This window comes from Lepidochelys kempii, chromosome 2 (genome assembly GCF_965140285.1).
Source record: "Lepidochelys kempii isolate rLepKem1 chromosome 2, rLepKem1.hap1, whole genome shotgun sequence".
NCBI classification, from domain to species: Eukaryota; Metazoa; Chordata; order Testudines; family Cheloniidae; genus Lepidochelys; species Lepidochelys kempii.
Window position 1 is genome coordinate 255,029,254 of NC_136381.1, and position 24,048 is coordinate 255,053,301.

General features: G+C 43.8%; 1 protein-coding gene across 7 annotated transcripts in view; it reads right to left on the reverse strand.

Moving 5' to 3' along the window:
* The window catches only part of GALNT11 (polypeptide N-acetylgalactosaminyltransferase 11), a 105,644-nt gene that overhangs the window by 10,289 nt on the left and 71,307 nt on the right, over positions 1 to 24,048 (reverse strand). For 4 of the 7 annotated variants that reach the window (XM_073334608.2, XM_073334609.2, XM_073334610.2 and 1 more), the window contains exons 11-12: positions 9,278 to 9,415; positions 4,868 to 7,694 (exon numbers count right to left, since the gene is read on the reverse strand). In XM_073334608.2, the coding sequence (XP_073190709.1) occupies positions 7,563 to 7,694; positions 9,278 to 9,415 (270 nt within the window). In that variant the 3' untranslated portion in view covers positions 4,868 to 7,562. Of the gene's footprint in view, positions 1 to 4,218; positions 4,370 to 4,866; positions 7,695 to 9,277; positions 9,416 to 24,048 lie in introns of those variants that run through there. The other 3 variants (XM_073334613.2, XM_073334612.2, XR_012157629.2) reach the window with 2 other exon arrangements.

Genomic DNA, 24,048 nt, shown 5'->3' on the forward strand with positions numbered 1-24,048 from the left:
TGGAAGATTGGACAAATGACCAGGGAAGAGTATAAAAATATTGCTCGGGGATGCAGGAAGGCCAAATCACACCTGCAGTTGCAGCTAGCAAGAGATGTTACGAGTAACAAGAAGGGTTTCTTCAGGTATGTTAGCAACAAGAAGAAAGTCAAGGAAAGTCAAGGCCCCTTACTGAATGATGGAGGCAACCTAGTGACAGAGGATGTGGAAAAAGCTAATGTACTCAATGCTTTTTATGCCTCTGTCTTCACGAACAAGGTCAGCTCTCAGACTACTGCACTGGGCAGCACAGCATGGGGAGGAGGTGACCAGCCCTCTGTGGAGAAAGAAGTGGTTCGAGACTATTTAGAAAAGCTGGACGAGCACAAGTCCATGGGGCAGGATGCACTGCATCCGAGAGTGCTAAAGGAGTTGGCGGATGTGATTGCAGAGCCATTGGCCATTATCTTTGAAAACTCATGGCGATCGGGAAAAGTCCCGGACGACTGGAAAAAGGCTAACGTAGTGCCCATCTTTAAAAAAGGGAAGGAGGAGGATCCTGGGAACTACAGGCCAGTCAGCCTCACCTCAGTCCCTGGAAAAATCATGGGAGCAGGTCCTCAAGGAATCAATTCTGAAGCACTTAGAGGAGAGGAAAGTGATCAGGAACAGTCAGCATGGATTCACCAAGGGCAAGTCATGCCTGACAAATCTAATTGCCTTCTATGACGAGATAACTGGCTCTGTGGATGAGGGGAAAGCGGTGGACATGTTGTTCCTTGACTTTAGCAAAGCTTTTTGACACTGTCTCCCACAGTATTCTTGCCAGCAAGTTAAAGAAGTATGGGCTGGATGAATGGACTATAAGATGGATAGAAAATTGGCTAGATTGTCAGGCTCAATGGATAGTGATCAATGGCTCCATGTCTAGTTGGCAGCCGGTATCAAGTGGAGTGCCCCAAGGGTCGGTCCTGGGGCCGGTTTTGTTCAATATCTTCCTTAATGATCTGGAGGATGGTGTGGATTGCACCCTCAGTAAGTTTGCAGATGACACTAAACTGGGAGGAGAGGTAGATACGCTGGAGGGTAGGGATAGGATACAGAGGGACCTAGACAAATTAGAGGATTGGGCCAAAAGAAATCTGATGAGGTTCAACAAGGACAAGTGCAGAGTCCTGCACTTAGGACAGAAGAACCCCATGCACCGCTACAGACTAGGGACCAAATGGCTCGGCAGCAGTTCTGCAGAAAAGGACCTAGGGTTTACAGTGGACGAGAAGCTGGATATGAGTCAACAGTGTGCCATTGTTGCCAAGAAAGCCAATAGCGTTTTGGGATGTATACGTAGAGGCATTGCCAGCAGATCGAGGGACGTGATCGTTCCCCTCTATTCAACATTGGTGAGGCCTCATCTGGAGTACTGTGTCCAGTTTTGGGCCCCACACTACAAGAAGGATGTGGAAAAATTGGAAAGTGTCCAGCGGAGGGCAACAAAAATGATTAGGGGACTGGAACACATGAGTTATGAGGAGAGGCTGAGGGAACTGGGATTGTTTGAAGAGAAGTGTAGTTCAGCAGGGATTCTTCATTAGCCTCACTAATGCTTTTTGATATCCAGAAAAAACTCAACCAGGAAATTTCATTTATTGATCTGGTCAAGCTATATTTTGATGAGAGGGGAAACAGAAAGGTCTTTGGGACAGGAACTGTCTCTGTACAGTGGCCAGCACAGTGGGGCCCTGGCCTCTAGATGCTACTGTGATACAAATAATAGTGACCATAACATTCTGGTGATCTTGGCTACCCTAGAGTTTCTGGAGTATGGTTGATTGGAGCCCTACAAATAAGCACCATAGAGCAGCAGGTAACAGTCTTCATAGCATTCTTTTAGCAGGCACATCAGACTCCCCATTTGAGCATCATCAGGTGTCAAGATTAATCAGAAAGACAAAGAAACCTCTGGCTGGCCTTTTTAGGTGTCATCGCCTCCAAAGTCAGGGTTCAGCATTAGTTTCTCTATCTATACAAAAATGAGACTAATTTTGTTGTGAGAAAAGGTTATTCTTGTAGTTCCTTTCAGTTCAAAACAATGATTTTGTTCTAATCTGCAATACCCCTTTGGAAGCTATGGCATAAAAGGGCATTCCTAGAACTCTACTGATATATTTCATGCACTACAGAGTACATTTGCCACTTGTACCCCGCTAATCTCATTCTATCCATAATGCCAAGGCCATAGGGCCTCAAAGAAGCTGCAGGCAAAATGTTAAAAAAATTCTGCACCAATTGGCATGCTAGGCATCTGGAAAACTATTTGCGAAGAAGTCAATGCTCCCTACAAGGTTCCTAGTGGCATTGTAAGGGAAAAGTGTATGAGCCTCATAGACTTTCAGGCCAGACGGGACCATCATAATTATCTAGTCTGACCTCCTGCAACATTGCAGCCACAGAACCTCACCCACCAACTCCTGTCACAGACCCATAACATCTGGCTGAGTTACTGAAGTTCGCAAATCATGATCTGAGAAACATGTGCAAAGTAGGTTTCTGTTCCTCCACAGAGACATCCATGGGTAGGAAGGTGCTACTGGGTTGGTTCCCAAACAATTCCTTAGATCACAAAGCTCTTGGTCTATACAGGTTAGGTGGTGGGGGATGGTGAGATGGGGTCTATTTTTTTCCTGTCTACTCTGATAATAATTAAATCTCTGCTTATCCTTTCCCTCCCTACTTCTGTGATTTGCTGCTTGCTACTTCCCATCAGTGATGAATGAGGAGAGACGTTGTGCAGCAGAATGAGATGGTTCTTACCTGACAATTTTCTTTTTGTGAGCAGCTTCTCTCCTTATTTAACCCAGCCTGGTAACTGGAACACAATTTGTAACCAATTGAAATGTTTCCTTAAAGGGAGAGTTGGACAAATAATTACTATAACGTTATGTACATATGATATCAAATTGTTGTCTTACTGATATTAATCGGTTGCTGGAGTATTTCCACAGCTTTGAAAGAACTCTTCTGGTTGCCTGAGCTGAAGGGTGGGACTTAGCCCTGGACTCTACAGCACCAACACTGGACTGCTTCCAAATTCCACAGATGGGGGCCAATAGTGATGAATGACGAGAAAAGTTGTTAACAGAAAATTATCAGGTAAGAAATTTCTCATTCCTTATGCAACAGCGGCCATGCTTTGAGGAAAGAGTTGGGTCTGTGAAGGCCACACAAGGAGGCTGGAACTTGGGAGGCAATGAAATAAAGGAAGTGCGGGATGGAGCTGGAGGAGAAAGGGGGAGAAGCATATTTCAAGGAAGGGAAGAAGCTGCCCTCATCGGGCCACCTTTCTTAACCCCTCAAGGCAGCATGAGGTCAAACAGAGAGAGTGAGCAGGCTGAAGAGAAGACTGAGGATCCCCTGTTCCTTTTTCTCCCTGTGTGAGCAACAGTACCCATGCCAAGCACAAGGACAGGAAGGAAGATGATGTCCCTCCACTGAGATGCTTGCCATCCAAATGGAAGAGGAAGACATGATGTAAAACTTGAAGGAAAAAGCAACAGGGAGAGAGAACTAGGCCTACACAAGAATGGCATGACATACTCCAAAGGAATAAGAGGGAACAGAGCAAAACATGCAAGAGGGACCCACAATCTTCTGATCCTGAGGCAAGGGAGTTACCAGCTGAGCAAGGCTGACATTAGTTGGAAAATGTTTTGTGGCACACCTGGAAGCTAGGCATAACTAGGGACAGCCAGCAAACCTGACAGCTGAATAACCCCTATCTTTAAGCACCTCTGAGGTATGGATAAACAGGTATTTTCAGTGCTTATGGGATCAAGACTTAGCATTGTTTAAAAGTCCCTCAATAATGGTGATATAACTCTAAAGCCTGGATTCTCTCCTAGAGTCTTCTGCTTTAGCAGAGCAGATGTGGAGAAGAGTCTCCATTTGGGAAAGCAATGAGAGCTGTGGTTCTCTGCCTGCTAACCATCCATTGTATGGCAGTTAGCACACAAGAAGCCAGTTGTGCCACAATCAGCTTAACTGGGGAGACTAGCGTTGTGTTGTGCAGCTCAAGTTAGAGGAAGGGGAAGCAGCTGAAGGATGATGCAATTGAGGGAAGTTAGCTGGGAAGAGAGACAGAAAAGATGGTCGTGTGGAATCACAAAATGGACTTGGAGTTAGGAGAGCTGGATTTAATTCCCAACTTTGCCACAGATTCCTTACATGTCCTTGCACACTAACCTCTCTGCCTCAGTTCCTCATCTGTAAAATGGGGTTAATGCTTCCTTTTCCCACCTCTTCATCTGTCTGGTCTGTTTAGATTGTAAGCTCTTTGGGATAGGGACTCTCTCATTGCGTGTTTGCACATCTGGGCCGATTTCAGTTGGAGACTCTAGACAAAGAAGAGGGGAAATGAGTGTCTTGGAAGGAGAAAAATGGAATCCTCTCTACATGGCTAAAACTGACATTGTAACAGGCACTAACCGCTGTAGCGCTGACTGAGCTCAGAACAGGCAACAACCACGTTTAAAGAGGATGAACCCCTGGGGAGGCAAAGAGGAAAAGACTAACTTTTCCTTTTAACCGTTGCAGTATGGGGCACTGATTTTCCAGCCAAGCTTCCTGCATGCAGCCATCAGGTATGTTTGAGACCCTCCAGGTTTAACTGGAGAATCCGATGAGCTCAGCCAGAAAAAGAACACCTAGGGTGTGGGGGTGTCAAACGATTAAAAAAATCAGTCACAATTAATCACCGTTTTCATTGCACTGTTAAACAATTATAAGAATAGCTATTTACATTTATTATAAATATTTTTAGATGTTTTTCTACATTTTCAAAATATATTTATTTCAATTACAACGCAGAATACAAAATTCACAGTGCTCACTTTTATATCATTATTTTTATTGCAAATATTTGCCCCTTAAAAAAAGATAAAAGTGCAATTTACACATCGAAGTATGAAGGGACACATGAACGTACAGCATATTTGGCATGTAAATACCTTGCAATGCCGGCTACAACAGTGCCATGCAAATGCCTGTTCTCACTTTTAGGTAACTAAGAAGTGGGCAGCATTATCTCCTGCAAATGTAAACAAACTTGTTTGTCTGAGCGATTGGCTGAACAAGAAGTAGGACTGAGTGGACTTTTAGGATCTAAAGTTTTTGAGTGCAGTTATGTTAAAAAAAAAATTCTGCATTTGTAAATTGCACTTTCACGATAAAGAGATTGCACTACAGTACTTGTATGAGGTGAATTGAAAAATACTATCTCTTTTGTTTCTTTTTTATAGTGCGAATATTTGTAATAAAAAATAAGATAAAGTGAGCACTGTAGACTTTGTATTCTGTGTTGTAATTGAAATCAATATATTTGAAAATGTAGAAAAACATCCAAAAATATGTACAATAAATTTTAATTGGTATTTCATTATTTAAAAGTGCAATTAAAACTGCAATTAATCACAATTAATTTTTTTTTGAGTTAATCACTTGAGTTCACTGCAATTAATTGAAAGCCCTAGTAGTCACATGCTGCTCCTCACCTCTCTGGGATTTTGTGAATTACAAAATTAGGGCCAGTTCCTGAGAGATGCTGAGCACTTGCAATGCCTGTAACTTCAGTGGGAGCTGCTGGTGCTGTGCATCTCCCAAGCATTGACTTTCACCCCATTGGCTTTGTGTGGCATTTCTTCCTCCTCAGCGCTGCAAGTGCCAATTAACTCCACTTCATATATGTCCTAGTATCAATAGGTTCTTGTAGTGCTAACATTAGTTTAATTTAACCCCTTCGTTTCTGCATTTTCTTCCAGACACGAAAGGGTGGGAAGAGACTGTTGTGGTGGGGGGAAAGAGGCACTTGGACGGCATGATATGAAACCTGTACAGAAGTGCTTGAACAAAGGGTCGAGAGCTTGTGGAAGGATGGAGAAGGCTACTGGCCAGCTGGCATAGTTTCAGCAACAGTGCCAACTCCCAACTGGTGCGAGAAGAGGTGGTGGGAACATGGAGAGGAGAAGAGGGCAGAAGGAGGAACTGCAGAGGAGGAAGAAAATCCCTACCCTTCTCAATGAGTCCCTGTAGGTCATCCAAACTAAGAGGTTAATGTCAACAGCTTTAAAAGGCCCAAGAATTATGGCAGTGAGTGAATGAGACTAGCAGGAGGAGAGGAGACTAGAAAGAACCTGATTTTTTCCATATGTATTTTGACAGGTTTCAGAGTAACAGCTGTGTTAGTCTGTATTGGCAAAAGGAAAAGGAGCACTTGTGGCACTTTAGAGACTAACCAATTTATTTGAGCATAAGCTGTCGTGAGCTACAGCTCACTTCATTGGATGCATATGTATTTTGGTTACTTCTGATGGACAAGAGTTGGGAAAATGGATCAGGAGGGAGAAACTTTCCCAAATGATTTCAGGGAATACCAAGCTACTGCCAAGCGTTTACGCAGGCACCTTTCTCTCATGTGCAGGTGAAGTGCTAGTCTACTACCAAACATCACCCCTGCCTTGGCTTCACAGGGCATGTCTGAGGACCCACAGGCACTACTGACCAAAATCTCAAGAGCGCATGGGGCACCCATCTCCTGATGTGCCATAGGGATGCTATTCTTAGAAGAATGCAACTTTTTTTCCCATCTTCTTCTTCTAAAATGTGAGGTGCATTACTCCCAGAATTCCACACCAATAACTGCAGCTAAAGACCAAACTGTAGGACACTAAAATGTCTTCATAAGCATCTTTACAAAAAAAAAGTCTGTTTAAACACACTTCAAACAAATGTATCCAAATTATCAGACCCACATTGGCTTGCACTGGTCTCTTGCATGCTGTACTTCTGAATCTAAAGGCAACAGACCAAACAACCATAATGATTAAAAAAAAAACATTAATACTTTATTTTAAATGCAGATACCATCATGAGTCATCAAAATAAAATTTGTAATAGTAACTTTGTTTTAAATACTGTATGACAAATGGCTGCTGAAAATTTGACTATGTGAAATGGGTTAAAATTGTAAATTAACCAAACTAAAATTAAATATTACAAATGACAATTTTCAGAAAGAGAAGAGGAAATTAAAATATTTTCCAAATGAGCTAAAATAATTCAGCCATTAAAATAGACTAAAAATGTAAATTAGCATGATGCTGCCCATGAAACAGTCAGGAAAGAGAACTTCCTTCCTTTCTGTCTTTTGTCATTTAAAAAGGTCCACTGAGTTAAAATATTACCACAAAATTCAAATTATACTGTTCTGATTATTTCCTCTTATTTAAACAATAACGATTCATTAATCCAGGATAATCCAAGGAAATGCTGATAAATTGCACTTCTCCAGGTGTCAATATTGTGCAGTTAGGCTGCTGTCACTACTCCTGCATTTGAATGATCCCATCCTCTCCTTCCAAACACACAGGTGGTCATGGCAGAATATTTAAATAACAGAATCCTTAAAACAGTCCATGTCAGGGACAGCAGCTAAGGGCTCCTTCCATGCCCTCCAGAAGGACTTAGAAACCAATGGCCAAGGAGGAGTCAGATCTCTGCTAATTGCCTCTCTGTGCTGCCTTCTCTCAGATTCAGCTTTCCAGATGCCATTGCTGAGGAAGGGAGCCATCACAAATAGCCATGGTTACATATCCTTTGTGGCTAAGTGGATCAACAACCTTCATGCACTGCCCCACTGAGACCTGGTAGAGTCGATTGTTCTTCTGGAGATAAAATAAAAGAGGAAATACAAAAAAAATTGGCTTTGCTTCATCCTTAAACTGAAAATGAGTGCCAAAGTCAGTGGCCCATTCACTAAATGCACTAAAGCAATGCACATTTCAGATGGTCTTCACTTCGACCCAGTCTACTCTACACCTATAACCAAGGCAATACACCTGTCCCCGACCCAATGAGTTAAAAGTTGTAGAGTATATCCCAATAACTAGGTGTAAACCCTGGAGAGAAGATTTTAGCCCAGTTACAGGGACCTAGTCAGGTTATATCTATACTATGGTTTGTAAAAATGTTGGACAACGCATGGAATGGGGTCTCATCATTCAGTGGACACACAACCTTACACAGTGACACAGCATTAAAGAATACCCAAATCTGGCACTCACATACCCAGGCACAACTCTCAGTGGGGTTCTGTGTGCATGCACCAGACACACTAGCATTGGCACTAATGTTCAGGAGTGAGAGGGGATGAGCTACTCACAGCTAGTAGATCCCATCACAAGGGAGAGAGTCTCCAAGCTAGTTCGCTGCCCACTGTTGTGTGAAATAGACTGTGCCAACCCCCTTTTACTTCACCTTCCAAGGCCCACGCTGACCCTTGTCTGGGGAGACCGGCTGGAGTTGGTCACCTGGAGGCCCTCTTTCCTTCTCAGAAAAGGCCCAAGCACCCCGCTATCAATCCATCAGCACGGGAGTTTACCTGCTCCCATGGGCGATGGGGAGTTCTGCTGGTGCTCTACTCCCATTGTTTTAATGCTTACATTAAAGTGACAATTTACTGCTGCCACTGGATCCAGGCTAGTCAGTGGGGAAGGCTTTGGGTTAACACTGAGGAGCAGCAGCCTTGACACAGATGTGAAAATCGACTCAGCAGCTGCTTTGTGAAGTCGACCATTTAAAAGCAACATGAGAAACAAGTGCGGGTGACAATTTTAGTTTGCCTGGTTGAACGTGTGCTTCTACTCCGTGAAGTGACTGTAAAAATAGCACCTTCTTACTCCTCGGATCTTCTCCCTGTGCATGTCCAGGGTCAGACCTGCCTATGCCATTGACAAATGTTTTTACTGTTTCTTACTCCTGTTAGTCCTGCAGAGCCAACACAGCTGAGACAGTGTGACCTGGGTTCTAGTCCTCCCTGGGCACCACAGAATTGATGACTAAATTACAGTTACACCTGTGCAGCCTCATTGATGGGAATGAATGTAATCTGGCCTGACAAACATTTATTACAGCTGATGATGTATGGAAAGGAAAAGAACTCAGCTTGATTCAGAGTCCAGATTGTGAAGCCTTATCTACATTTGAGCGACAGCCTCTAGGATATGCTGCACACAAGTTAAATTGTGACTTGCAGCCATGCAATTTACCCTATTATAGATTCATAGATATTTAGGTCAGAAGGGACCATTATGATCATCTAGTCTGACCTCCTGCACAACGGAGCACGTTTGATACAGAAACCACATTCCTGGCCTCCCATAATGCCATTTTCACAGTCACTTTCTAGGGTAGCCCTGCACCTTAAACACAGGGATGGGTATGAGAACTCCCCACGCAAACCACTCACCCCAAACATCCACTGCTGTGACCCTCCAGATCCATGGCATTTCATGAGACGAGGTGGATCTGATGAGCGAGTTTCTGACACGTCCAAGCAGAGAAGATTATTCAAAATCAGCTCATGGTCTTCATTATAAATCCATATCTGGAAAAGGAAATAGAAAAAGTGTTTGCATAGGATCGGTGAGGAATTCAGTGTCCTTGAATTGTTTAAATCCTCTGATTATCCATAAACCAGGGGAGATTGGAATTTTCAGAGACACTTCCTGACCCTACCTTGTATTTTCATCTTTCCTCCCGTCCTGTCTTTGTGTCCCCCTGCTGCTTGATCTCCTCTCCTAACTCCAGCTCCCTGTCTTTTCCTCAGGTCACACCTTTCTCTGTTTAACCCCTTCCTAGAAGCGTCCCCTGGGGAAGTCACATGAACTAGGGCTCTGTGTAGATTTGTCCACTGAGGACAAATCAGAGAGGCAGCTGGGCTCTGAGAATCTGCCCTTTGCCCTCTGACGCCATCTCCATGCATTTAACTTCAAGACAATGTGGTAAGATTATAGCCACTCCAGGCTCTCTGACCCATCAGGTCATGGATCCAGGAAGCAAAAATCTAAATTTTCTTAGCGGAGGAAGATACATCAGGCATAAAGGGATAGCTGGGGGATTCTGAAGCTACATGAGTCTAGAATACAGTGTGGAAGGCTGGGAAAGCAGCAGCAGGTGCCCCATTAATACTGCCTCAGTACTTAAGGACCATTTAATTTGCTGAGACTGACTAGAGCCCTGGTCCAGCCAAGGTCTTAAAGCGTATACTTAACTCTGACCAGGAGCAGCGCCATGGAAGTCCTGGGGTGGGGAATCAAATAAAGCAGCATAAAATCTGAGTGGGGTCACTAGTCCCCAGAGTGACCCTGGAGAGCCACATTAGGCCACTCATCTTTGGGTTCTGGTACATCTCCTGAGGTGCTTTCAGCACAGGCAGGAAATTGTCTCTGCTGGCAAAGAGATGTCATTCTTTCTGGGTTTCTGTGGCCCAGAGGGGCTGAGATTTAGGGATGACATCTTCGGGTGCAATTTGGGGCCCTGCTAAGCTTTCCCTTCCAGCGAGAGCAAATGCTTTTGCTTGTCCTGCTTGAGATTAGGTGTTTCCTGAGACATAGGGGATAACCACTGTAACATGCCGTAGCCCATGTAACCTCCCTATACCCACATATTCACCACTGTTATATGATTGATATGTTTTATACAAAGTATACCTTGTGAGTGATCGTTTGGAAAGTCATAATCTGCTAAGTATTACTGTCCTGCTAAAATGTGTGTATCAACTTTGTATACGGAGTTCTGAGATTTTTGCTACATGTTGTGAGTCTGGGAAATGCCCACAGCCTGGCTCCTCAGAAATAACAAAGGCCTTGCATGGCATCCCAAATGGCACGTACACAGCACGTGGGAGTAAGAAATGTACAATTCACCTGAGAGAGGCTTTGAATCTCACATAAATAGGAGACTGCTTTGTCTATGCCTTTGCAGATGGGGGGAGGGGTGTTCCTCAAGGAGAAGAGGAGGGTATAAAATACGAGACAATGGCTTCTTCATCATCGCATCACTACTGAAACAAGTTTGCTTGAAAGACTTTGAATGGGGGGGATCGGTCCCAGGCTGGGAAGGGAACTGAGTCTGTGTACTAAGAATTGTGACCTGCCTGCAACATCCAGAGGGGTGAGAAAGTTGCTTGCTTCAAATTTTACTTAGCTTGGTAAAGTTTAGGAATTAGATTGCGATTTTTATCATCTTATTTCTTTTTGTAACCAATTCTGACCTTTTATCACTTAAAATCTATCTTTCTACAGTTTAATAAATATGTTTTTATCTAAACCAGTGAGCGTTGACTGATGTGTTTGGGGAAATCTCTGCTCAGGATAACAAGGGCAGCTTCATATTCATTTTCTTTCATAAAATGACAGACTTATGAGCTTGCACTGTCCAAAAGACACATTTTGGGGGGGTGCAAGGCAGCAGCTGGTGGGGGATTTGCAGGTGTCTCCCTGTATACAGTTCATGCTGGGCGAGCACTCAGGTAACTTTGCTGGGTGTGCTAACAGCCTGGAGGGGCTGTTTTTCACTAGCAGAGCACCGGGAGAGGTATTCTGAGTGAGAGAGTTAAAGGGGCACAGCAATTCCACAGGCTCGATTGTATCCTGGGGGAGGTCACAACCATTCGACTCAGTTTGTTTCAACTCCTACAGGCTATTGCAGTTTGTAATTATTACTGGAGCCTGTACCCTAGAGCTGGGGCACTGTGGTGCTAGGTGCTGTATAAGGGTCAGGCCCGGCCCTCAATGTTAACCGAGAGGGTGGGAGAAAGGGTGTATTATCACATCCATTTTACAGCTGGGGACATGTGGCAGAGAGACATTAAATGATGTACATGAGGCCACACACACTCTGCAGCAGCACACGGAATTGAACCCCTCGCTCCTTAATCCCAGGCCATGGCATTAACCACAGGACCACTCTTTGTCCCATGAGTTTTAGCGTCACTAACCGCTACATACAATCAGTTGTTACAGAGCTTCAGCTACTTTTCCGGTTTCCCAAGGTATAGCGTGTAGAGATTTTCCCCCCCTCTCCCCCCGCTCACTCTTTTGCAGCCACAGTATGAGGAGTAGCTCTTCACCCCTGGCCCACGCAGCATGGTGATACTTCAATAGGATTCTCATGCTCCTCTGGCTTGCATGTCTTTTAATAAAGCATGCAGCTTCATGCCCCTGTGTTTCAGAATGGTTGTGCATTTCATTCCACTGCACAAGCCGGCCAGTACTGGCCACAGCTACTTCATCTTTTATATTACAGCTCTAAACTCAGTGGTAGCAGAGCCCATTCACGTGAGATGGGACTTTCCTGCTTCCTCGCTGGGAATTGTTGGCTAGTGATTATGAAGCATGACTACTGAACTTTTCATTTGTTTGGCTGTTAATTCTGCCCAGAGATTGAACCATTATTCAGAATACCCCATTCCTGGGAAGGCTGACTTGGTATGTGTGACAGCCCTATAGGCTTCAAAGCCAGAAGGATCCACTATGCCCATCTAGTCTGAGCTGCTGTATAACATAGCGTACAGGACTTTGCTGAATTAATTCCTGTTTGATCTGGTGCAAAGCTTTAGAAAATAGCCAAGCGGGATTCAAAATTTCTAAGTGATGGGTGTGATACTGGCAGGCCAGATGCTAGCACTTGCCCCAGCTGCAAGTGTAAGCTAAGCCCTAACAAACTCAGAGCTGGAGACCAGACCCATCTGTTAGTTGTGCGCAAAATAGCATCAAAGTATTTAGACTCTATGACATGCATGTGAGTTGCTGCATGCATTACTCTCACTTGCACTGGCTTTATGTCATGCTACAAGAAAATATGAAAGGGTTGCTTTATAACTTTGAAAATGTTTGCTGTGAATTCAGGCATGGGAATCATTCCCCCCCACCCCAATCCAGAAGGCCTAAAAAAATCATCTGGGCCATCAAGCAATATAAAGTATTGGTTAATGGCCCTATTGCATCTGCAACATGCTTTGTACAAGAAAACTCATCCTGTAGACTTGGAAGCTGAATGAAGGAAAGAAAACAAAGCCACAGTAAAATTTTCCATCCTTTTTGGCCATTTGAACTCTGATAAGACCAGAGACTCCAAACTAAAGCCAGAGATCCCAAGGGGCTGCCCTGAAAAACGCTTTGACAGATAACTACAGCTCTGTCATTGTTAGGATTTAGATGGTACCTAACTCATTTGTGTGTATATGTTTGCTTGCTTTAACCTGCAAGTAACTCTTATTACTTTTTCCTGATTAATAAACCTTTAACGAGTTTGATACAGGATTGGCTACAGACATTGTCTTTGGTGTAAGAGCTAGGGTACCAATTGATCTGGGGCAAGTAACTGGTGTCTTGGGGACTGGAAGCAACCTGAATGTGGTGTGATTTTGGTGTAAATGACTATTTGTCACTACGTTGAGTTTGTCTGGGTGCCAAGAGGGACTGGTATAGTGATCCAGGAGTTCACATTTGTTACTAGCTTGGTGAAATCTAATTATAGAACACACCACCAGTTTGCAGTGTCTGTGCTGTTTCTGACAGTCTGCCCTGCGGTAGGTAGATGCTTACAGTCATGAGCCTCTCTATAGACTGTGACATATGTCATCATGTTCCCTCCACCAGCCTGGGACCAAGATTTCCCATCAATACTCCATTATAGAATTTTTTTTGAATTAGTGGTTTTACAGCAGCACCTGGAGGTAACTACGTTCCTTTACCCATGTGCTGGGCACCGTGCACCTGTGCACACACAAGGAAAGGGAAGGCCCTTTAAGCGACCTGTCAGTAATGGAGAGCTGGAGCACAGAAAGGTTACAGTATTTACGCAGCTACATCCTGTTTCTTTAGGTGCCTACATTTACTCTGCACCTACATTTTTGCAGGTTCCCGTGGTGACTCTTAGTATACACGCTACTGCCTCCCTCTCTGCAACCTGTGCACCAGGACAGAAATCCCCAAACTGCCCCCTCAGAGGAACATTTAATGGGGGGGTGGGGAGGTGCTGGGAGCATCACCCAGCCCCTGCAACTGTCCCCAGCCTCAGCTCTGGGCCTGGCTACCAGCCACCACCATGACCCAGCTGGGGCTTGGCCCCAGACCTTGCTCCCCTCCCCCTTCAGCCCCTCTCCCCCTGTCTGCATCCCACCTGAGTTTAGGCAGCTCCTCTCCTAGCAACTGGGCTTTGGGGGTTACAATCTCAGGCACCTCTCTTTCCCTCTCCCCCCTTCTAGGTGCCTAACTCAGGGTTTGTGGAGCAGCATTGTTCCTCTGATTTTACTAGGCACCTAAAAATTAGGCATGAGGATACTCAGCATTGCAACACAGAAGTCTCTTCCTGGATTACCTCCTCAAGGCTTGCCCAATGCCTTACAGGGAGTCTGTGGAAAGACAGGAAATGAACCCAGATCTGCTGGATCTCAGTCCAGCACTTAGGCACAAGATTCTCATTAGGTTTTGATCTCTGCCCCTGATATGCTTCATGCTGAGAGATGTTTTAGATTGGATATGATGTATTGGACAAGCAAACAGGGAACCCAAGCTTGAAGGAGACCAGCTGTTCTGCAGAAAGCTCTGAGGAAGATGCTAGCTTTAACGGTGCTATTCCCACAAAAACAATCCAGCCACCCATCTAACTGATAGAAGGTCACCCATGATAAAAACTTAGAGCTACCCCTCAGATACAATTTTTAAAGAAGGGAAGAAAAATAAATCAAGATCAGGGAAGAGAAAATAATAGAAATGCAAATGTTTCTACTAGGGCTGTTGATTAATTGCAATTCATCGGGTTTAACTGCACTGTTAAACAATAGAATACCAATTGAAATTTATTAAATATTTTTGGATGTTTTTCTACACTTTAAACATATTGATTTCAATTATAACACAGAATACATTTGTATTATTCTTGATCATTTTTACAGCGCAAATTTTGTAAACAAGAAAGTGTTTTTCAATTCACCTCATACACGTGCTACTTACAAATGTAGATTTTTTTTTTTTACATAACTGAACTCAAACACAAAACAATGTAAAACTTTAGAGCCTAAAAGTCCACTCAGTCCTACCTCTGGTTTCTCTTAGGGCTTGGCTGAAGAAGTTTGTTTACGTTTACAGGAGATAATGCTGCCCTTTTCTTGTTTACCATGTCACCTGAAAGTGAGAACAGGTGTTCGCATGGCACTGTTGCAGCCAGCATTGCAAGATATTTACATGCCAGATATACTAAACATTCGTACGCCCCTTCATGCTTCAGCCACCAATCCAGCGGACATGCTTCCATGCTGATGATGCTTGTTAAAAATATAATGCGTTAATTAAATTAGTGACTGAACACCTTGTGAGAGAACTGTATGTCTCCTGCTCTGTTTTACCCGCATTCTGCCATAGATTTCATGTTATAGCAGTCTCGGATGACGACCCAGCACATGTTGTTTGATTTACAAACACTATCACTGCAGATTTGACAAAACACAAAGAATGTACTAATGTGAGATTTCTAAAGATAGCTATAGTACTCAAACCAAGGTTTAAGAATGTGAAGTGCCTTCCAAAATCTGAGAGGGATGAGGTGTGGAGCATGCTTTCAGAAGTCTTAAAAGAGCAACACTCTGATGCAAAACTACAGAACCCAAACCATCAAAAAAGAAAATCAACCTTCTGCTGGTGGCATCTGACTCAGATGATGAAAATGAACGTGTGTCAATCCGCACTGCTTTGGATAGTTATCAAGTAGAACCTGTCATCAGCATGTATGTATGTCCTCTCGATTGGTGGTTGAAGCATGAAGGGACATATGAATCTTTACCACATCTGGCACGTAAATATCTTGCGATGCTGGCTACAACAGTGCCATGCGAATTGCCTGTCCTAACTTTCAGGTGACATTGAAAACAAGAAGGGGACAGCATTACCTCCTGCACATGTAAACAAACTTGTTTGTCTGAGTGACTGGCTGAACAAGAAGTAGAACTGAGTGGACTTTTAGGCTCTAAAGTTTTACATTGCTTTGTTTTTTAATGCAGTTTTTTTTTGTACATAATTCTACATTAGTAAGTTCAACTTTCATAATAACGAGATTGCACTACAGTACTTGTATTAGGTGAATTGAAAAACACTTTCTTTTGTTTTTTACAGTGCAAATATTTGTAGTAAAAAATATAAAGTGAGCATTGTACACTTTATATTGTTTTGAAATCAATATATTTGAAAAAATGTAGAAAACATCCAAAAATATTTAAATGGTATTTTATTATTTTACAGTGGGATTAATCGTGAGATTAATCAAGATTAATTTTTTTAATTGTGCAATAAATCACTTGACAGCCTTAGCTTCTACTAGTGGTTGAACCTTTCAGAGTTTGACTAGCAAAACATACAGGTGGCAAAGTTCATGGTCCTGCTTCTGGTCTCAATTAACACTGGTATATATAAGGAGTCACTTCATTAATTCTCCTCTGTCACTTACATTAACTCCATTATGCCTAACTGACACCAGTGTGAATGAGTAATCATATCAAACAAACAGGCCCATGTGTGTTCTAAACTCTTAGGTGGGTTATTTCTTCTCAAATTGGTTTGATTTCACACAGCTCATAGCACCACAATCACACACTGCCTTCTGTGCAAGTCTCCTGTGAATCTGCATGAGTTTCACACTCTCCCAGTATAAAACATCAAATTCAGCGCACTAAAGCCAGCCAAATTAAATGAATTCTGCCTTTATTTTTCTGGCAAAACTCTAAAACAGCCTCCCTGAATGTCATGTGACTCAGGATATTGTCTCACGTGGATAGCATAATTAAGAGATATGCAATTCACTGATTATCATGGACTATTGTAATATGGCAGAGGCTCCCAGTGGGAGCTGCAGATATCACATTAAAAAAAAATGTCCTAACCTTATAGGACCTGCTCTCGCTAACATTTCTAGCATAGACCCTGTCATAAGAATGAAAGGTTAAAGATGAGAAGAGAAAGGAAATATAGTAACAGGGAATGTATTATTAAACAGGCCGACAAAGATGAAAAGTAGTCAAACAACAGAGAAAAGGGATAAAAGTTGGGAGTAGAAGCAGCAGTGATTTAAGCAAAAAAAAAAAAAAAAAAAAAAAAAGAAGACAGGGTACTGGGAGATAAAAAGTAAGCTAAAAATGATTCATCCACCTTCATTAGCTAATGTACAAGGCATTACTTTTCTAGAACGATCCTATGCAAATCAGCTGAAATTCATTTCAATTAATAGTCTGGAAAAAAATTAGAACCACAGTGTATTCTTCATTTTCAGACGAGAAGAGCAATAACGATCTGCAGCTTGGCAACCAACTGGGGTTCAAATGATGCAACTGAAAAGCTCCTAACATTGCTCTTATTTTATTAAGGTTTTGCACATAACTAACAACTCTGAACATTAGTGCCTACCCATTTAATATCATTAGACTGGCTGTGATTGTAGCTCATTGTTACAGCCTCGCAGGGCTACTAATTAAAAGGTCACACTGAGGACCACTGCACAGTAACCAAATCTTCTAAGGCAGCTAGTTTCTGGTAGGAGATTGACAAGGCAGAGAGTTGAGAATTTTTCTGTTCACATTCTTTAACAACTGTTGTTTGGATTCATGCTCAAGCAGGGTGTCCATGCTAGGTCTACCCCTCCGTTCTAACTTTCAGGGCACCTTTACCTGTTCTTCTCTTCACTTCTATGATTGCATTGTCCCTTTGCTTTAGAGGGATAGCACTGGAACATTTCAGTTTCTAAGAGTGGAGCTCCATCCCAGTGATTGTTGGAGAAGGGCATGCTGTTTACAATATCTATAATTGCTGCTCTCTAGAGATATTATTTACATTTCCCCACCACCTAGGAAACCCCCTCATGGATCATGAACCCATTCTGCTAGGTACTGTATAAACACAAAAAGGCAGTCCTTGCCCCAGACGACTCTCAATCTTAGCATAGGATAAAAGGCAACAGCTAAACACAGGCAGACAGGCGAGTACAAGAAGTTGACTCAGCACACCAGTAGCCCAAGCTATATGTTGTGATAAATAATGACTCACATGCTCCATTCTGCACCATGCTGAGGGTATTTTATGTACCCATAATAAACTCAGGCAAATCAGCTGTTTAGGATGAAATCAAAGAAAATAGTTGAACTGCAATTAAAGTTTAATTAATTGCTCATATTGTCAAAGGTAATCTAGTCCTTGGCTGTGGTTAGGCAGAATTCCTCCCACCCCCTTGAATTTGTTTTTAATGGCTCGTCTGATTTGCTGAATGCTGTAGGACTTGCTTTCTTTCTTCAGGGAAGTTCTTAGCGTCTCCCTTGATGATGACTGTTTGCATCTGGTAAATCAGGGCCTGCTCAGGAAGAGATTGTAGAAAAGGGCTGAGGTTCCATGTGGTTGCTAGCACCTTTAGTTAAGGTGACCATATTTCCCTATGCTGAATACGGGACATCTGGTAAAATTACTCTTATTCAAGAGAGTTCAACGGCAATCAATCAGAACTATGGCATACAAACATTCAAATTCACACCAAGTTGACTGAGCCCCTGTTAAAAAGAAATACTGCATAGTTGGATTTTATTTACTGTCTTATCTTTCAGACTTTAAGTTTCACACAGGGACGGGTGACACACACACTCCCGTACATCTCTCTCACAGAGCAGGGCCTGCCTGGCTTTACTAATTCTGAAAAGTTTCCTCATCAAGGGAACAGTCACTTGAGATGGTGCTGCCCAAATACTTGAACTGATCCATATTTTTCAGCTGTGTGCCTTGGATGAAGATGGCTGGCACTGAGGCACTGGAATAAGGTGCTGGTTGGAACAAGCTAGTATTTTCCCTCCTGTACAGAGGAGAGCAATGCCTCTCTAGTTTCTGCAGTCAGCTTTGCTGCCTTTGTTTTTTTTTTTTAAACAGTAATACAATAATAGCATCTTTGAAGTCTTGTGGCATTTCTTCTTCCTCCCAAATGCTATTCAAGATGTCATGGTGCACCTCGATGGCCTTGGGGCCTGCTACTTTATACAGTTCTGCTGGAATACCATCCTTTCCGGAGGCTTTGCCAGAGTTCAGTTGTTTTATGGCTTTCATAACTTCCTCAACTGATGGAGGGACATCAAGATCCTTTTTGATGGGTTTCTCGGGTAAATGATCAAGGACATGCCAATTGACTGTGAATGGTCTACTGAGTATTTGTTTGGTCCAGGATTGGTCCTGCTTTGAGCAGGGGGTTGGACTAGATGACCTCCTGAGGTCCCTGCCAACCCTGATATTCTATGATTCTAAGTGTTCAGCCCATCTCTGTACGATTCCCTCCTTGTCTTTGATGAGGGTTGTGCCATTTGCCAACTTCAAGGGGGTTGTGCCAGATTTAGACAGTCCGCAAACTGCTTTGAGAGAGTCAAAAAATATCTTTGCGGTGTTTATATCTGCATAATGCTGAACTTCTGCAGCTTTCCTCTCCTACCACTCATCCTACATTCTCCTCAGTTCAGATTGGGCCTTCCTCTGCAGGTACTTAAACCTACCATTCTTTGAGGTGGAAGTGAGCTCATTCTGCCATTCAACAAAGACTTTATGCTTGTTACTTAGGAGTTTGAAAATGTCCTCGTTGTTCTCATCGAACCAATCCTGGTGTACCCTTTTCTTTGGCCCCAGCACTGATTTAGCTTTGTCAATAATCACGCTTGAACTGGTTCCATTTTTCCTTTGGGTTGCCATTGATTGGGGGAGGATGAAAAAAGCATGTTATCAAGTGACTCCTGAAATTGCACCTGATAGTTGGCGTGTTTGAGCTTTACTACGTTGAAGGCTGTTCTATGAGTTTGGGGTGCTTGCGCTGTGAAGGGACTATATGCAGGTTCAGCATTGCTCTTACCAATCTGTGGTCTGTCCAGCATTCTGCACCATGCCTGGCTCTGGTAATTCTGACATCGGACGTCTCATTGGTGGATGATAACATAGTCAATCAGGTGCCATTGTTTGGACCATGAGTGCAACCATGTCATTTTACATTTATCGTTTTGCCTAGAGATGGTGTTAGTAATGAGCAGACTGTGTTCTGCACATTTCCCAAGAGGAGGAGTCCGTTGCTATTCATCTTTCCCACTCAATGTTGCCCTATCATACCTCTCCAGTCATCGTGGTCTCTACCAACTCTAGTATTAAAGTCTCCCAGCAGGATGAGTTTGTCATATGCAGGGGTTGATCTGATGATGGAGTCCAGGTCAGAGTAGAACTGCTCCTTGCTTTCCTCTGGGCTGGTCAGTGTAGGTGAATAGGCACTGATGAGAATGACGTGCCATAAAGGATTCAGGGGAAATCGAAGTTTCATGAGCCGTTCATTCAGGCCAACAGGGAGATCAGGGAGTTGTTTCAGGAGAGACGTTCTTATTGCAAATCTGACTCCATGGATCCTGTCTTCAACCTCTGCTTTTCCTTTCCAAAAGAAAGCGTAATCACTTCCTAGCTCACTGATGGAACCTTCTCCAGCCAGTCTAATCTCACTCAGGGCTGCAATATCAATATCATAGCGGGTAAGTTCGCTGGAGACAAGAGCGGTTCTTCTTTCAGGCCTTTATGCATCACCTCCATCCATCAAGGTGCGGACATTTCATGCTCCTAGAATGAGTCTTTTCTTCTTATTTTTTTCAACTGCTGTAGGATGATCTGCCAGCCACAATAGTCTGGCCAGATGTTATGGGGCAGGCAATATTTAGGGCCGCCTACACGCAGGATTGTCTGCCAGTGGTCATCTCCAACTATCGCTTCACCACGCCCCCATCACCGCAGGACTTGGATTAATGATAGAATGTTAAGGATGATGAGATTTGATAAAATGACATTAATGGGATCAGAGTTGCAAGAAAACCTTTGCAGGAAATTTTTGAGCGAGAAAACCGTTGTGCTGGGGGAGCCCCACCCTCTCGGCAGCTGCACGAAGAAATGTTACGGCTGGGGACTTCCTTAGCTACGGTGGGTGACCAGGACATCTCAGTGCCTTGTCATGCTCTCTGCACCCCACAGCACATTGCTGAACCGCCTTCATGGCCGCTGAATCATAAATTGATTTCCTCCGCCCAGTCCACCAGAACAGTCTTTGCCTGCTAGAGAAAGGCAGTTTCCCTATCTTGCTGGGGGTAAAAGACCCATCAGCTACTCTCACCTGGTTTAGCCCACTCGTTGACGCTGTTTACCAGGGTGTGGCCGCCGTCGCATACGAACAGCTACTTAGAGCCATGGGTGAGAGCTGGGTGTCAGCAGGGACCAAAGTAGATGAACTACTCGCTATGGAGCATGACATATTCCTCCAACAGAGGCACTACTCCTCCCTAATATCCTCCATACACCCCACTTTAACCATTAGGCACTATGCAAAACACCTGCTTTCTCTCGCTCCATTTTCTCCTTTGAAATACGGAATATGCCTTGATAGCACCAGGTTAAGTATTTTCTTTAATGAGGCAGAGACTTCTGAGAACACTAATTCTTTCTGACTGATTGCCCCCAATGGAGTTTATTTGTGGGTCAGTATCAGCTATCTAAATACACTTTATCTTGTGAAAACTAACTCAACAGTTGGAAACTGCAAATATATTCTGTTAGAGACCTGAGATCCTACATAATTGGGGGATTTTTGTTTGGTGGTTTTTTACCTTTAAGTTATCAATTTCTCTTTATTTCAAATCTGCCCCTGGATAAAACAGGAACCGCTTTGGTAACGTACTCACTTGGCTTCTCAGATATGATGCAGTCAGCTCGGAAGAGTGCTACCACTTCTGATACATGTAGTATGAGAGCATAACAATAAGGGGGAGAGTACAAGGAGCTCAGATTCCCTGGTCCGGCTGGAGGAAACACTGATACCCACAGCTTCCCATCATCTGTGGCTAACTAAGTGGGGACTCACAAAGTGTTTTAATCTGAAGTGACAACAGCAGATGCATGCATGGGGAGCTTTCAGGGCTCCCTGCCTTCCCACCAGTAAGTAAAAGAGCACCAGCAGCTGATGGCGGAAGAAGAGCTAAGCATCCTCTGTCAGCCTCACCTACAGCATGGCCTGTTCTTTCACCATATTTCCCCTTTTGGGGGTAAAGGCAGACCCCACTAGCAGCTCTTTCTCCCCTCTGGGAAAAAGGCATTGAATGGCAGTAAGGTTTCATGTAAATTCGCCCTTTTGAAAAGCCGTCTTCTCAAATGCCTGAAATTACAGCTGCTTTTTTCAAATTTCAGACTAAACCCCAGAGCCTCCTTTCCCCCCCCCCTTCATATCCATGAGATTCTCCATACTAATCCATCTAAGTGATGGAATTAATAGGAATGGGGAGCAGCAGGGATATGTCATTGCACAGTTCTGCACAAATGCACTTCCTTGACTGGCTACAGGTTGCCTGAGAGCAGGTACTCCTTTCCAGTGTACTATTTTCTTTCCCTTACTGCATCCCGTCACTACAGGATGATGCAACACTACATCAGCATGTCACGTCAAGCCCTGTGAAATTGGGGAGCTTCCCTCTCCTATTTCGAATTGCTCAAATTATTTTCTAACATTCTTTGATGCTGATTATCAGAGAGAAAACTTAATGGTTAACAGTGTTGCCAACTCTGTTGACTTTATCAGTAGCCTCATGATATTTGGTGTTTTTCTTAAAGCCCCAGTTCCTAGAATCAGGGAATATAGTGAGAATTTCATTCTCCCCCCCCCCCTTTTTTTTTTTTTTTTTTTTTAAGTACATTAGTAGCCCTCATGGTTGCAGAGAAAAAGTTGAAAACAAAATACCATGACAGACCCAGGCCGGTTGGGTACAGTAGTCTGGCAGAAGGAAAACACACTGGACGAATAGTTTTCTGTTTCCTGAGTGACCAGGGCAGGGGCTACCCCAGAGCAGTCAGGAAAGTGCTAGAAGCAATTAAGTCAGGCAGACTCTATAAGACACCTGGGACCAATTAAGAACTGATTAGAAGCAATCGAGGGAAACAGGCTAATCAGATCACCTGAAACGAATTTAGAACCAGCTGGGACTAGTTTAAAAGGAAGCCCCTTCAGAGAGGCCAGCTGGTAGGAGCTGGGAGTAAGAAGGTGTGCTGTGGGAAGGTGCGCAATAAAAAAGAGCCAGGAGAACAAGCATGGTCAGGTACCAAGGAGGGTGCTAGGAGGGGCCGTTTGGGGAAATAGCCCAGGAAAGGGCTATAGCTCCAGTAGTATAGGAAAACTATCTGTTGCTGCTGTCAATTAGGGTCCCTGGGCTGGAACCTGGAGAAGAGGGAAGGCCCGGGTTCCCCCTAATTCCCCACACACACACCTCTACACAAATGCTCCCTGAGAAGGAAAACAGGGTTCTACACCAAACCCATTTACTGACCTTTGACGGAAGTGACTCAGTAAGCTGTAACCCTTGCCTCTAGGAAAGGGGAGAGGCTACATTGTGGGTCACACAGGGGTGAAAGTCAGGTGGTACGGGGCAGTACAGCATACCAGTAAAAAGTGGCCTATACCAGCCCATACCGCTGACTTTAAACCGCTGCCACGGCAGTGCTTTAATATCCCCGCCCTTTTGCGCCGCCAGGGGTGGGGGGCGCAAAAGGAGCAGCTACCCCAAGGCTGACTATTTTAAAGGGCCCAAAGCTCCGGCTGCTGGAGCCCCAGACCCTTTAAATTGCTGCCGGAGCCCCGGGCAGCACAGGCAGGCTGGCTGGGGGATGCTGACCCCCCAAGCCCCACCCCTTCCTCCCGAGGCTCTGCCCCTTCTGGGGGGGCCAAAGCCCCCCCACACCAGTAAGAGACACATTTTACTTTCACCCCTGGGGTCACAGCAAACCTCTGAGGCAAACCCTAACCGCCTAGAAGCGCAGGACCCGCCGAGGCAAAGCCGGTGCTCTGCCACAATACATACTCTCTAAGGGCTCAAAGAGCCATACTTTTTAAAAATTCATTATTTTAAGCCAATCTCATGATTTTAATGGCTGACTCAAATTTTAAGTTGATTTTAGGGTTGGCAATACTGAGTTAAACTTTAGCATATTGAAAACTAGCTCACAGGTTCAGATACTGCCAGTATTACCAGTGGTATCATTCGTCCAGCAAAATGGCTGCCATTAGCAAGAGTCTCATAAGAGCCAACTGTAATTTAAAACTTCATTTTCCCACCACATTTCACAGCTAATCTAAGCTGCTTCTTAATTTTTGGAACCTGCTGAA